The sequence below is a fragment of the Misgurnus anguillicaudatus genome, chromosome 3 (genome assembly GCF_027580225.2).
Source record: "Misgurnus anguillicaudatus chromosome 3, ASM2758022v2, whole genome shotgun sequence".
In the NCBI taxonomy this organism is placed as follows: domain Eukaryota; kingdom Metazoa; phylum Chordata; class Actinopteri; order Cypriniformes; family Cobitidae; genus Misgurnus; species Misgurnus anguillicaudatus.
Genome location: NC_073339.2, coordinates 2273399 through 2285755, shown reverse-complemented (window position 1 = coordinate 2285755; position 12357 = coordinate 2273399). Strand labels below are relative to the sequence as shown.

General features: G+C 34.7%; 1 protein-coding gene across 3 annotated transcripts in view; it reads left to right on the top strand.

Annotated features, from left to right (window-relative positions):
• The first annotated feature begins 1077 nt into the window (after nucleotides 1-1077).
• LOC129445359 (uncharacterized) overlaps nucleotides 1078-12357 on the top strand; it is a 38745-nt gene continuing 27465 nt past the window's right edge. Inside the window, exons 1-2 of one of the 3 annotated variants that reach the window (XM_055206570.2) lie at nucleotides 1090-1551; nucleotides 2500-3960. In XM_055206570.2, the coding sequence (XP_055062545.2) occupies nucleotides 1221-1551; nucleotides 2500-3422 (1254 nt within the window). In that variant the 5' untranslated portion in view covers nucleotides 1090-1220 and the 3' untranslated portion in view covers nucleotides 3423-3960. Of the gene's footprint in view, nucleotides 1552-2499; nucleotides 3961-6977; nucleotides 7351-12357 lie in introns of those variants that run through there. The other 2 variants (XM_073866448.1, XM_073866447.1) reach the window with 2 other exon arrangements.

Here is a 12357-nt window from a genome sequence, read left to right as displayed (position 1 = left end):
AACCTAAACAATCATGACAAACTATATATCACTGGAAAGCTCTAAGAGTGTAGTTTTCATATTGCATCACCATTTTGGGAAAATAATGATGTAGTGAGAGTCAGTTTCTAAAATGTCACACTGCCACAGTTGGACTCAATTTGTTTTTGCATATGTATAGCACTAATACCCTGTTCTAAACCTAAACAATCTTGACAAACTATATATTGTTGGAAAGCTCTAGGTGTGTAGTTTTCATATTTCATTGCCATATTGGGAGAATTATGACGTAATGAGAGTCAGTTCTAAAATGTCACGGGGCCATAGGTAGGCCTAATTTGTTTTTATATATTTATAACACTACAACCCTACTCTAAACCTAAAAAATCATGACAAACTATATATCACTGGAAAGCTCTCAGAATGTAGTTTTCATATTTCAAAACATTTTTGTAGTAATAATAATGCAGTGATAGTAATTGAATAATTTGTGACAAATGTATGCTGCAAACCGTTGACACCTAGTGGCCTTTGTTTGGCAAAACCACTAAAAGTGTGACACACACCTTATTTTTTGTGATTTTAACTTGAAATTTGGTTCAGAACTACTTGAGACTTATGGCTTCATGTTTGCATTATTACTTTTGTGAAACATTTACATTTTTATAATTTTATTTATAAAAATAATATGTTATGGAATTATTTTTATTTATTAAAATAAATGTAAACTGCTATAACAATTTAATTATTTAATATGTTCACATGCTTTCACCTCTGTGAAAACCCCCAAAGTGTCTTCTTTAAAACAAGACCAAGATTAGGCTTCTAGACCAGAGTTATATTAATTTGAAGATGTATATCACAATTTCACCCCCCCCCCCCCACTCTAAAGGTATTTGCACTACCTAAGGGGTTAAAGGAAAACAGATAAAGCAGATAAACAGATTTTTTTCTCCCCGGAATGATGTTACAAAATTATTTTTGTTCTATTATCATCAGATATCCAACAATCGTCGAATGAATAATGAGGTAAAAATTGTCTTCTGTCAAATTGAGTATGACAGTAGGTGGCGGTATGCATCTTTACAGTGGGTTTGAAATCCGCCAGTAAACCCACAAAAGAAGAAGAAGAAAGAGCTTGCGTGTGATGTGTTTGTGTATCCTCAGTGTTTTTCTCTCTTGAGTGTTTTATTGAGTGTAAACAGAGTCTTGTCTCTGTGTATTTTAGTGTTGATGATGAGATGGATGTGATGTGCTGTAAATCAGGAACTGATCAGGACTTACAGGATGATGAATCTACTGATCAAACCTCCACAGAGTCTCTGGATTCTGTCTGTAACGCTGGAGAACAGCAGCAGATCCTGCAGACCAAACTCAAGATGTGTTCAGTCAAACTCATCGACTTCAGGAACCTCATGATGAAGATCAAAACTGAACCTACAAAAATAAAAATTGAACCTATAGAAATAAAAACTGAACTTATAGAAATAAAAACTGAACCCACAGAAGTAAAAACTGAACATACAGCAGAGGAAGATCACACTCGTGAAGATGAGGATTTTATTCTGTCAGGTATGTTTCCTTGTCTAGTATTTTTTTTAGCATTTTTAACTATCATGTGAGTTCCTGTTTTATCAAAATATGTGTCAAAAGTAGGCCTATCCTCATAAACACGACCATTTAGGGATTAAGAGAAACTGAACAACTAAAAGAGAAAACTCACGACTTTCGTCTTAAAGAGTAATAGTTATAAATAGTTACCTAATTTCGCTTCTGTCTCTCACTCGTGTTTATGAAACATCTCTCACTGCTCTTGACTAAATCACTTTTCTACCTTAAATAAATATATATATACACATACATACATACATAATTATTTATTATTATTCATCGTTGACTGTTTATCTTCAGAGAGCTTGCGTTTTGTTTTGTTTTGATCTTTTTATTTTCTTTTTATGCTTGTATAAGGTTTTTGTGAGGATTATGAACATTTCTATGGTATTAAAAATTTTAACAACAGATAAACCTTATTAAAACATAAAAACTCTACCGTGATGCATATCGTTATCATGATATAAAATGAATCCTATCGTGATAGATTTTAGTTATAGCGCCCACCCCTATTGTAAAACCAGCTAAAGTCATTTTTTGTAATTTACTGTTTTCTACACAAAATAAACCTATATAATATAAAGAAAATTTAACCTTGATATCTACAGGTGAGATATAACTTTGATGCTCAATATCTCAGAGTTTGACTTTGCATTTAATATTTTGTCTTTGATCACTAGTTTGTCTTTATTCACTAGTTATTGTCTCTATAACAAAAAATATAAAACAAAAATTCCTGCCTATGATTTCAAAATTCTTTATACAGTATTTGATATATAATGAGCAGCTATAATAACAGGACTGACCGCTGTCATCTGTCTTTGTGTGATTAAAAAAAAGATACAGAATCTCAATTCATCCTTCTGTGTGTAAATATAAATACATTTAATTGTTTCATGTTTCTTTCAGATGTGAAGAGTGAATTATGTTTGGATGAAGAAATAACATCCTCGACTCTTTCCTGCATCACCGGTGGAGAGACATTGAGCTCACAGAGACATTTAAAGAGAAAACACACAGAACAGAAACTCTTCACCCGCACCAGATCTGAGATCAGCTTTACTACCTTACAAGAGAAGAAACTTCATTCAGAAGAACACAGAAAGAAGAAGAAGAAGAAGAAGAAGAGGCAGTTTCACTGTCAGCAGTGTGGGAAGGATTTTTTTACATCCAAATCTCATATAAACCGACACATGAGGACACACACTGATGAAAAGTCTTTCTACTGCACTGAATGTGCCAAATATTTCAGAACCAAACAAAATCTTGATGTTCATCAGAGAATTCACACAGGAGAAAAACCATACGAGTGTCCTCACTGTGAGAAGAGATTCAGATCTAAAGCCAATCTAAAGAAACATTTGTCTATACACATCAATGAGAGACCGTATCAATGCAGTCAATGTGGAAAAGCCTTTAGGGATTCATGTTCATTAAGATCACACCAGAATATTCACTCTGAAGAAAAACACTATCAATGTTCACAATGTGATAAAAGTTACTGTCAGAAATATCAGCTGATAGTTCATGAGAGAGTTCACCTTAGTGAGAAACCTCATCACTGTAATGTTTGTGGGAAGAGTTTTAGTCAACATTACAGTTTATTGAAACACCAGAGAACTCATACAGGTGAAAAACCTCACAAATGCTCTCATTGTGAGAAGACGTTTGCTCGATTAGATGGCCTGAGGACTCATCAGAGAGTTCACACTGGAGAGAAACCTTACCAGTGCTCGATCTGTGGAGAGAGATTCACTTTTTGTGGAAGTCTTCAGAATCATCAGAAGAAACATACTGACACAAACTACACTGATATCATCATAGTCTCTTAAAGTGTTTACACACTGACCGCAGATTCAGCGTGAATTCTCAACGCGATAACTTGCTAGAACAAAAACAATTGATTTTTATGAATGACTTCACATTGAACTTGTTAAGTAATTTTTAGACTACTGTGTTGATTTTCCCCTCTTTCACCCGCGTCGACCAATGAGATCGCTATGGATAAAAGCATCTGCTTAAATATAATTTAAAAAACTGAATGTTTCATTTGATAGGGTTTATTCTTATATTTGTTATTATTTTAATAATATTCATTTAATTAAGTTTAGTTATTCTATTCTACATTATTCTTCTTAATAAGTCTCATGTTGGTGCTGTATTGCCTTTTAATTCTCCAATGGTCTCCATTTCAAGGATTTAATTGATGTCCTGAGAATGTTGTGAAACAGTAAATGTCCACTGTCTGTGTTTGGTATAATAACACCTCCCAAATCTGCTTCTTGTGAGATGAAGTTACCGGTAATCCGAAAATCTTTGAGAACGCAACTAAAATTATTTAATAAATCATCTTTTTTTATTCAAACTTAACTTCATCTGCTGCCTATTGTTTTTCTCTTTATCTCTATATCTGCTTCATGGTTGATTTGAAGTATTAACTCTTGATATTTGAGTACAGATTGAGTGATTCACTGATGGGGAGACCATATAATTATATTCTGTATATAAATATATTATTGTTTATAGATGCCAAATATCAAATTTACTCCCTGTAAAGCAACCATTACGCAGGCTTGTTGTGTTCACAAACACGCACATGCAAGGGAATCGCGTCTTCTCTCTCCAGTACAGCAGGGGGCGCTCTGAAATTACTTTAGTAATTTATTATAATTACTAAATTTACTATAATTACTAAAACTTCTATTCAATGTATTCCCATAGAAGAAAAAACATTCTGCCAAAGTAAAAAGTGTCCAGTTTTCTTTAAGTTCTAGGAACGCTTCTGTTGTCTGAACGTTAGAGGAATGTTATATTTTACAATTTTTAAACGTTATGACAATGTCATGCTTCAACGTCCACACAATGCTCAAAACAACAACTGTCCACTATATTGACCTGCCCGACTACCATGCAAATGATAGAGAAACATTGCATTTTATTATTTTAAAACTGTTAGAAAACATTATTTCTGAATGTTCAGTAAACAAACTGCTGCAGAAAACACAATTCACTTATTAGGTTTGGATGTTGATGTTTTGTTTCATTTTGGGTCACCATTGTTGTGATTCGTGTTTGTTTTGGTTGGACTCTTGACTCTTGGCTTTTTATTTGGTAGTTTTTTCTCTGATTGTGTTGGCTTTGTGTTGATACACCAGATTTGTTATGAATGTTTAAAGTTAATAGTGTAGTTCTGTGGTGGTTGGTACATATTGGTAAAGAAGATCAACTGGTTAATTTACTAATCAAAAGTTTATTTTCTGTCAGTGATGTAAATGGGATCCAGCACTTTCACAGCGGTTTGTCATTAAGGAGTTTTAGAAACTTTGGAAAAAAATATCAGCTGAAAAATTGGGACGCACAAACATCAAGAATCAGACTATGAATCTCAACCATGGTGACAAATAAAATAAAAATAAAAAAAATCATTATTTATCCGTGCTGCAGTGCATGCTGGGAGTCCTGAATGGAATTTGTAATTCGTTGATACCCAGCATGCAATGCAGCATGAAGTTTTTCATTTGATTGTCACCATGGTTGAGATTGATGCTCTGATTCTTGATGTTTGTGCGTCCCAGTTATACAGCAGATATTTTTTGTCCAAAGTTTCTAAAACTCCTTAATGACAAACTGCTGTGAAAGTGATCTCAAACTTTATTGACAGAAAACAAACTTTTGATTAGTGAATTAATAACGTGATGAACTTTACCATTGTGTATCAAGAACCACAGAATTGCACTGTTGACTTTACATGTTCATAACAAACATGGTGTATTAACACAAAGTTAACACAACCAGGAAAAAAACTAGCAAGCAAAATGTAAAGTGTCAAGAGTCCAACTAAAACAAACACTAATCACGATAATGGTGATTTAAAATGAAACAAACACCAACATCTAAACCTAATAAGTGAATTGTGTTTTCTACAGCAATAAATTTACTGAAGATTCAGAAATAATGTTTTATAAAATAATAAAATGCAATATTTCTCTATCATTTACATAACCATCAAACAAGTCAATATAATAAACAGTTGTTGTTTTAAACATTGTGTGAACATTAAAACATGACTTTGTCATAACGTTTAAAAATGGTAAATTGTAACATTCCTCTAACGTTCAGACAACACAAAAACGTTCTTAGAACGTCAAGAAAAGTACTTTTTACATTGGCAGAACGTTTTTGAGAACTTTCAGGGAACGTTCTTAGAACTTTTTTCTGTTAGCTGGGTTGTCTGTGAAACTAGGGATACGCATTAATCTCATTAAGTAACGAAGTGATGTTAATATAGCAATCATATAGCTCTAAGATAATTCAAGGCATATGTTTCAAGTCATGCTCAGTTAAACAGACAATTTTGATGATAGAGAAAGTTTACAGATTTCCAACCCACTTTGTATTGTTACAACACAGTAAAACTCCCAGTGTTAAATTAACACTGCTGGGAGCATATATGGTCCCACTCTACAGAGTGTTAAATTTACACTGTAGCAGTGTTAAAGTTAATGAGATAATAAAGTGATGATTAAGACATTAATGGTAAACACCTGCTGGGCATTTCATGTCAAATCAACTTAATTTTAGAATTGTTCCTGTCTCTAAGTTTTTATTTTCTTTTTCTGGAAAAAGTAATACTAAAATGATGAAAAAGGTCAAAATAATAAATGCAATAGATATATGAAACGGATATGATTCTATCTTACAGAGTTTTAAAAGGTTACACTAAAGCAGAGTAAAAAGCTGCCATCTTTAACTTTTGCCTCTCTATCATCATCTCTGTTTGAAACTTAAAATTACAACATAACGGTCCTTAGACTAGCGTTTTCCTAACGTTAGAATCACGTTAGAATAACGTTTGGAAAACGTTAAAATAACCTAAAAATAACTTTCTATTTCTGTAAAGAAAACTTTGCTGGCTAACCAAAAACAAACCTTGGAAAATAACGTTATGGGAACCAAAAAAACTAACGTTAGGGGAACGTTTTGAGAACAAAAAACTAACGTTGGGGGAATGTTTTGAGAACCAAAAATTGTTAGCTGGGTCACGGGTCACACCTTAGCCCAAAACACCTTGAACTGACATCTTAAAATATATCTGTGTCATTGTTTTGTGTCAAGATGCACCAGTAATGTTTTTGTTTAATTCGCTTTATACAGGCACTGGACAAAATAATGTAAACACTTTACTATGTGGTCAAAATAATTTGGCTAACCCTGATAGACTTCTTTGCAAAATAATAAGTTTGCAAATCACCTTTATTTAACTATTTGTATTCCTTATGTATTTTAATTGGAACCTTAGAATTTTTGAAATGGATTGTATTGTTTTTCAGCAGGATTCTCTCTCCAGTACAGCAGGAGGCGCTCTGAAGCGCTTTAGTCCGCCGATAAACCCACTAAAGAAAGAAAGAAAGAGCTCGCGTGTGATGTGTTTGTGTATCCTCCGTGTTTTCTCTCTTGATTGTAAACAGAGTCTTCTCTTTATTTTTTTAGTGTTGATGATGAGAGATGAGATGTCCTGTAAATCTACTGATCAAACCTCCACAGAGTCTCTGGATTCTGTCTGTAACGCTGGAGAACAGCAGCAGATCCTGCAGACCAAACTCAAGATGTGTTCAGTCAAACCCGTCGACTGCACGAACCTCACGATGAAGATTAAAACTGAACCTACAGAAATAAAAACTGAACCTACAGAAATAAAAACTGAACCTACAGAAGAAGAATATGAAGACAATCAGGATGGTCATGATTTTATTCCTTCAGGTAAGTTATGTCTCCTCATTATCAAATATTAACGGGATTAATTGCAACACAGCTCGGATGCTCCGATCCACCTTTTTGCATCTGATACCTGGGATTCAGTATCGGCCAATACCTATCCAATAACGACTATATCACCTAAGACAGGGGTCTGTGCTGAGATGGGTACCTTGTCGGAGGGCTGCAGAGCTATTTTAACTTAAAAACACAACATTTCTAGTATATGTAATAAAATTAAATTATTGAACCTTATTTAACATATAATAATACTTAAAAATATAAACAGTGCTTTCAAGTATTTTAGCCTACATCTTTGCCACCAAAAATTTGTTTCTGTTTTGATTTATTTTTATTTTTAAGTCACAGTATTAAATTGATTAGGTTCCATATCTGCAAAAACTAATATTAGTGCTCTTTGTGTAACTGCATAGCAATCAACAAAATGATATATTAGATATACTTCATAATACACTCATATCGAGATGAGCTGCATACTAGGGGTGGGTGATAAACCGGTATGATAGTAATTACCGGTATTGTGTCACGCCATCATATGGATTTTGCAAAACATGTGATAAATTCTATTTTTGCACTTATCAGGGTTCTTGCGGGGTGTTAAAAACTAACCTTCAGAACGTTAAATTTAAGCCCTAAAAACGCCCAGATCTTCATCCTAGGACTTTTAACTTAGAAATTTAACTTTCTGAATGTAAGTTTTTTTAAGACCCCGAAGGAGTTTAATTCAATTCAATTTTATTTATAAAGCGCTTTTCACAATTGTTAATTGTTTCAAAGCAGCTTTACATTAATAGATGTAGGAAAAGCATAGAAAAGCGAGTAATAACACATACTAATGTAACGTATACAGTAAAGTAGTAAGTTAAGCCAAAGGTGGCGGACTCTCCAGGGGATGAAAAAAAACCCTAGGAGAAAAACCCTCCTGGCTTGTCCAGAGGGAAAACTCCTAGGAGGAGAAAAACTCCTGGGAGAGAGACATATATATTTATTTATATATATAAATACTATCGGGGTATGTAAACGGTAAGCGAATTAAACTGTTTCCGCCGGTGGTCACCGGTCAGGCATCATCTGGGCATCTCTTTGAAGGACGGTCAGTAGATCAGTGGTGTGCTGACCTTCACAGATGCAGGAACTGGGTCTGTTTGTCTCATTGTCATCAGGGTCGAGGACAAGACAGGGAGAGAGAAACAGAATCCTATTAGCGTAGGGACCGTTCACATGTAATGCAAGTGTCATACAGTATTGTGGTCAAAGTCAACTCGGTTCAGACAGGCTAACTATTGCGGCATAAGTACAGTATTACCCTGATGAGTTATGTGAGTGCTTTGTTCTAGACAAACGAACTATTGCGGGATAAGTACATTTACTGGACATTTTATGTGAATGTTTTGTTAAAGTAGAATGTCTTAAGATCAGATTTAAATTGATCGACTGTTTCTGATACTTCAGGGCTCCAGACTGCGACCAAAATTTGAGAGTGTGCGACTGAATTTTACATCCAGTCGCACATGTGCGACCAGTAAATTTGCCTCCCCCACCCTCCGTATTTTTTTATACATTAAACGTGGAAGGGCACGTCAATGATCAATGAAATGAGCAATGAAATAATCAATGAGACGCGAACGAATGCAAATACCCACACAGCAGGAGGCTCCAACACGTCGCTCGCGATCTACCGATAAGTTAATTGCAGGGAACTCGCTCGTGGGTTTATTTATTTATTTTCTGTGGTTATGGTGGCATTTGGATGTCTGGTTAGTGTTACAAGCGCCTGTGGTAGTAAAGACTTGGTGCGTGTTTGACGTCGCGTTGAGCTGTGTAGACTGGCGTATGACATCAGTAATTTAACATGTATGATTCAAAAACAGTGCTTCTCCTAAACTGACGAGGGGTTTCAATTTAAAGCATGCGCGCAGCCTGTCTCTCTCAGTGCTTGTTAAATACTCGCGCCCGTTTCTGCATTGCAAGACTTTGCGCGCGCGTCTTCAACAGACAGGTGTTTAAACTTGACGCACACGCGCAGCCTGTGTCTCTATGCTTATTAAATACTCACGCCTGTCTCCGCAAGTCCGCATCGCAAGACTTCACATCCGCGTCTCCCAAAACGGATGATGCGTTAAAACTTTACACACACACGCCCAACAATGCTTACAAGCCTGGCTCCTTATTTAAAACAAACTGAAATACCATTTAACTTGGTTGTTAATGTCACTTGAATGAAATGACATGACATTTAACGCATTTGGATGTTATATTCATTTTAAAAATCCCAAATGTAGCTATTTAATATTTTGATAGTTATGAAGTTGAGTATTACAGTTCTTTGTTTACAAAAAAACAAACATGCATTCAAATCTTTCCAGTTAAACTCAGTCACCCATTTAAATATTTTAACTTGTTGTTAAAGTTGCAGGTATAATGAACCTACTTATTTAAATACTGTTACACTGTTCATTTCATTAATATGTGTAAAGATAATATGCAAAGTGTTTTCTATTAATATAAATTCTTCTGATACACGTGTACACAAAAACTCAAACTGAATTTGAGAGGTATGATACATTATCTAAGAGATTTAGGTATTACGTGACACAAGTAGCTCTCGACCACTTTTATTTTTTAGAAAGTAGCTCTTCAATGAAAAAAGGTTGGAGACGCCTGGTCTACAGTGTCACCGTCGGATGATGATGCAGAGTTACATACATTTAAGTATTGTTTGTAGCTGTGCACTGCAAAATCCCGGGAGTTAAATTAACACTGCTCAGTGTTTATATAGGTCCACTCTCCAGAGTGTTAAAAAAGTAACACCGGAGAGAGTTAAAAGCAGCAATCTGTGACTTTATTCTCTCTATCACCATCTCTGTTTGAAACCTAAAATTGCATTTTACATCTTACTTGTAGAGTTATTTTCTTAACTTAGGTTTAGATGTTGGCTGCTTCATTTAAAGTCACCATTATTGTGATCAGTGGTTGTTTTAGTAGGACTTGACTCTTGACTATTAGCCTGTTAGTTTTTTCTATCTTAGTTATAGCAAAGAAAAGGTTATTGTGTGATTGAATATGGATGATTAAAACAAAATGTCAAATATATACTCATTTAATGAACAGATTTATTAATATAGTTTTCCCCCCTCACCAGAAGCATCATTTTCTAACAATAATAAATTACTACAGTTCAAGGTCCAGAACTCTCATAGCAGTTTGACATTCTGAAGGATTTTGATAGTGTGCACAAAAACATTAACCGCTGAACAATTTAGATACAAAGACATCAAGAATCGGAGTATGAATCTCAACAATGGTGACAAAGAATATGGTAAAAAAGTTCTTTATTTATTCATGCCGCAGTGCATTCTGGGAGTTCTGGATGAGGTTTGTAATTTGTTAATACCCAGCATGCATTGCAGCATGAAGCTTTTCATTTTATTGTCACCATCATTGTGATTCATACTCTGATTCTTGATGTTTAAGTGTCTACGTTATACTGCAGTTACTCTGTAAATGTCAGTGTTTAAAAATGGTTCAGAATCAAAACTGCTATGAGATGGCTGGATCTCATACTACAGTATCATATTATTGACAGAAATAAACACTTCTAGTAAGAAGTCATGAAATTAATTATTTTTTTAGAGTGTTATTTGAAAGTATATCCTAACAACCATTATAAACATAGAAATGCACTAATGTCTCATCTTTGGCCACAAAAAAACATGTTTTAAACACATGCAATTATAACAGCCAAATAAAGCTGAAAAGCTAAGACCAAGACTCAAGAGTCCAATTAAAACAACCACTAATCACAATAATGGTGACTTTAAATGAAACAGCCAACATCTAATCCTAAATTAAGAAAATAACTCTACAAGTAAGATCTAAAATGCAATTTCAGTTTTCAAACAGAGATGGTGATAGAGAGAATAAAGTCACAGATTGTAGCTTTTAACTCTCTCCGGTGTTACTTTTTTAACACTCTGGAGAGTGGACCTATATAAACACTGAGCAGTGTTAATTTAACTCCCGGGATTTTGCAGTGCAGGAGCACAGTGGCCCCCAACTGAAAATTTTAGGGGCACAACCAGAAAATTTAGGGGCGCACAACGTAAACCAACATGCCAACCAAATCTACTAATTTCCACTGTATTACTAATAAATTCTTTAATAATAGATGCAGAAATTATAAATGTGATGTTTTAAATTCAGTGTCACATTTTATTCTGCACTTTTGAAGATGCAACAACAAGGTAAACTGACAGCACCATCACTGCCATGACAGTACAAATAGTAAACAAAATACCATACATTCAGAATAAAAAAAGTGCTTAGTAACAAAGTGCTTAGTAACCTTTCGGTCATGAAAAAAGTTAGTCTGGAGCCCTGTACTTGAACATTATTTGGTAATTCATTCCAGAGCTTAGGGGCTAAGTATGAGAAGAATCTACCACCTTTAGACACTTTTGATATTCTAGGGATATTAAGTGTCCAGAATTGTGTGATTGCAGTGTACGTGATGGATTGTATTCTGACAAAGGGAACTACACATTTTGGTCGCATATGCGACCTTTTGAAATGCCATTGCGACCCTAATTTTTAATGGGTCGCAAATGTATCACTGATTATATATTTTAAATGGTCAGTCACGTCGGGGTCGGCCCTAGTTTAGTTACTTAGGGTCTAAAGTCTGATTAATATTTTGTGTGAAACCCGAGTCGATCGGAGAACGGGCGCGAGTTTCAGCGTGCCTCCGGTTTCTTAGGCGATCACAACTGGCTCTTGTTACCACGCGCTGCATTTTCTTTCTACCATTTTTATAATCTTATTATTAATAAACCATATCTTTTCTAAAAAGTTTGCACAGATATGGTAGAAAAAAGCAATTGCTAATGTCAAGCATTGCACTGAACGAGCAAAGCTCAAGCTAACTCAGAATATAAAAGCGCAAATCTGTAATGTAAAGTCAATCGTCACCGTGACAGCAAGTAGACTTTTAAA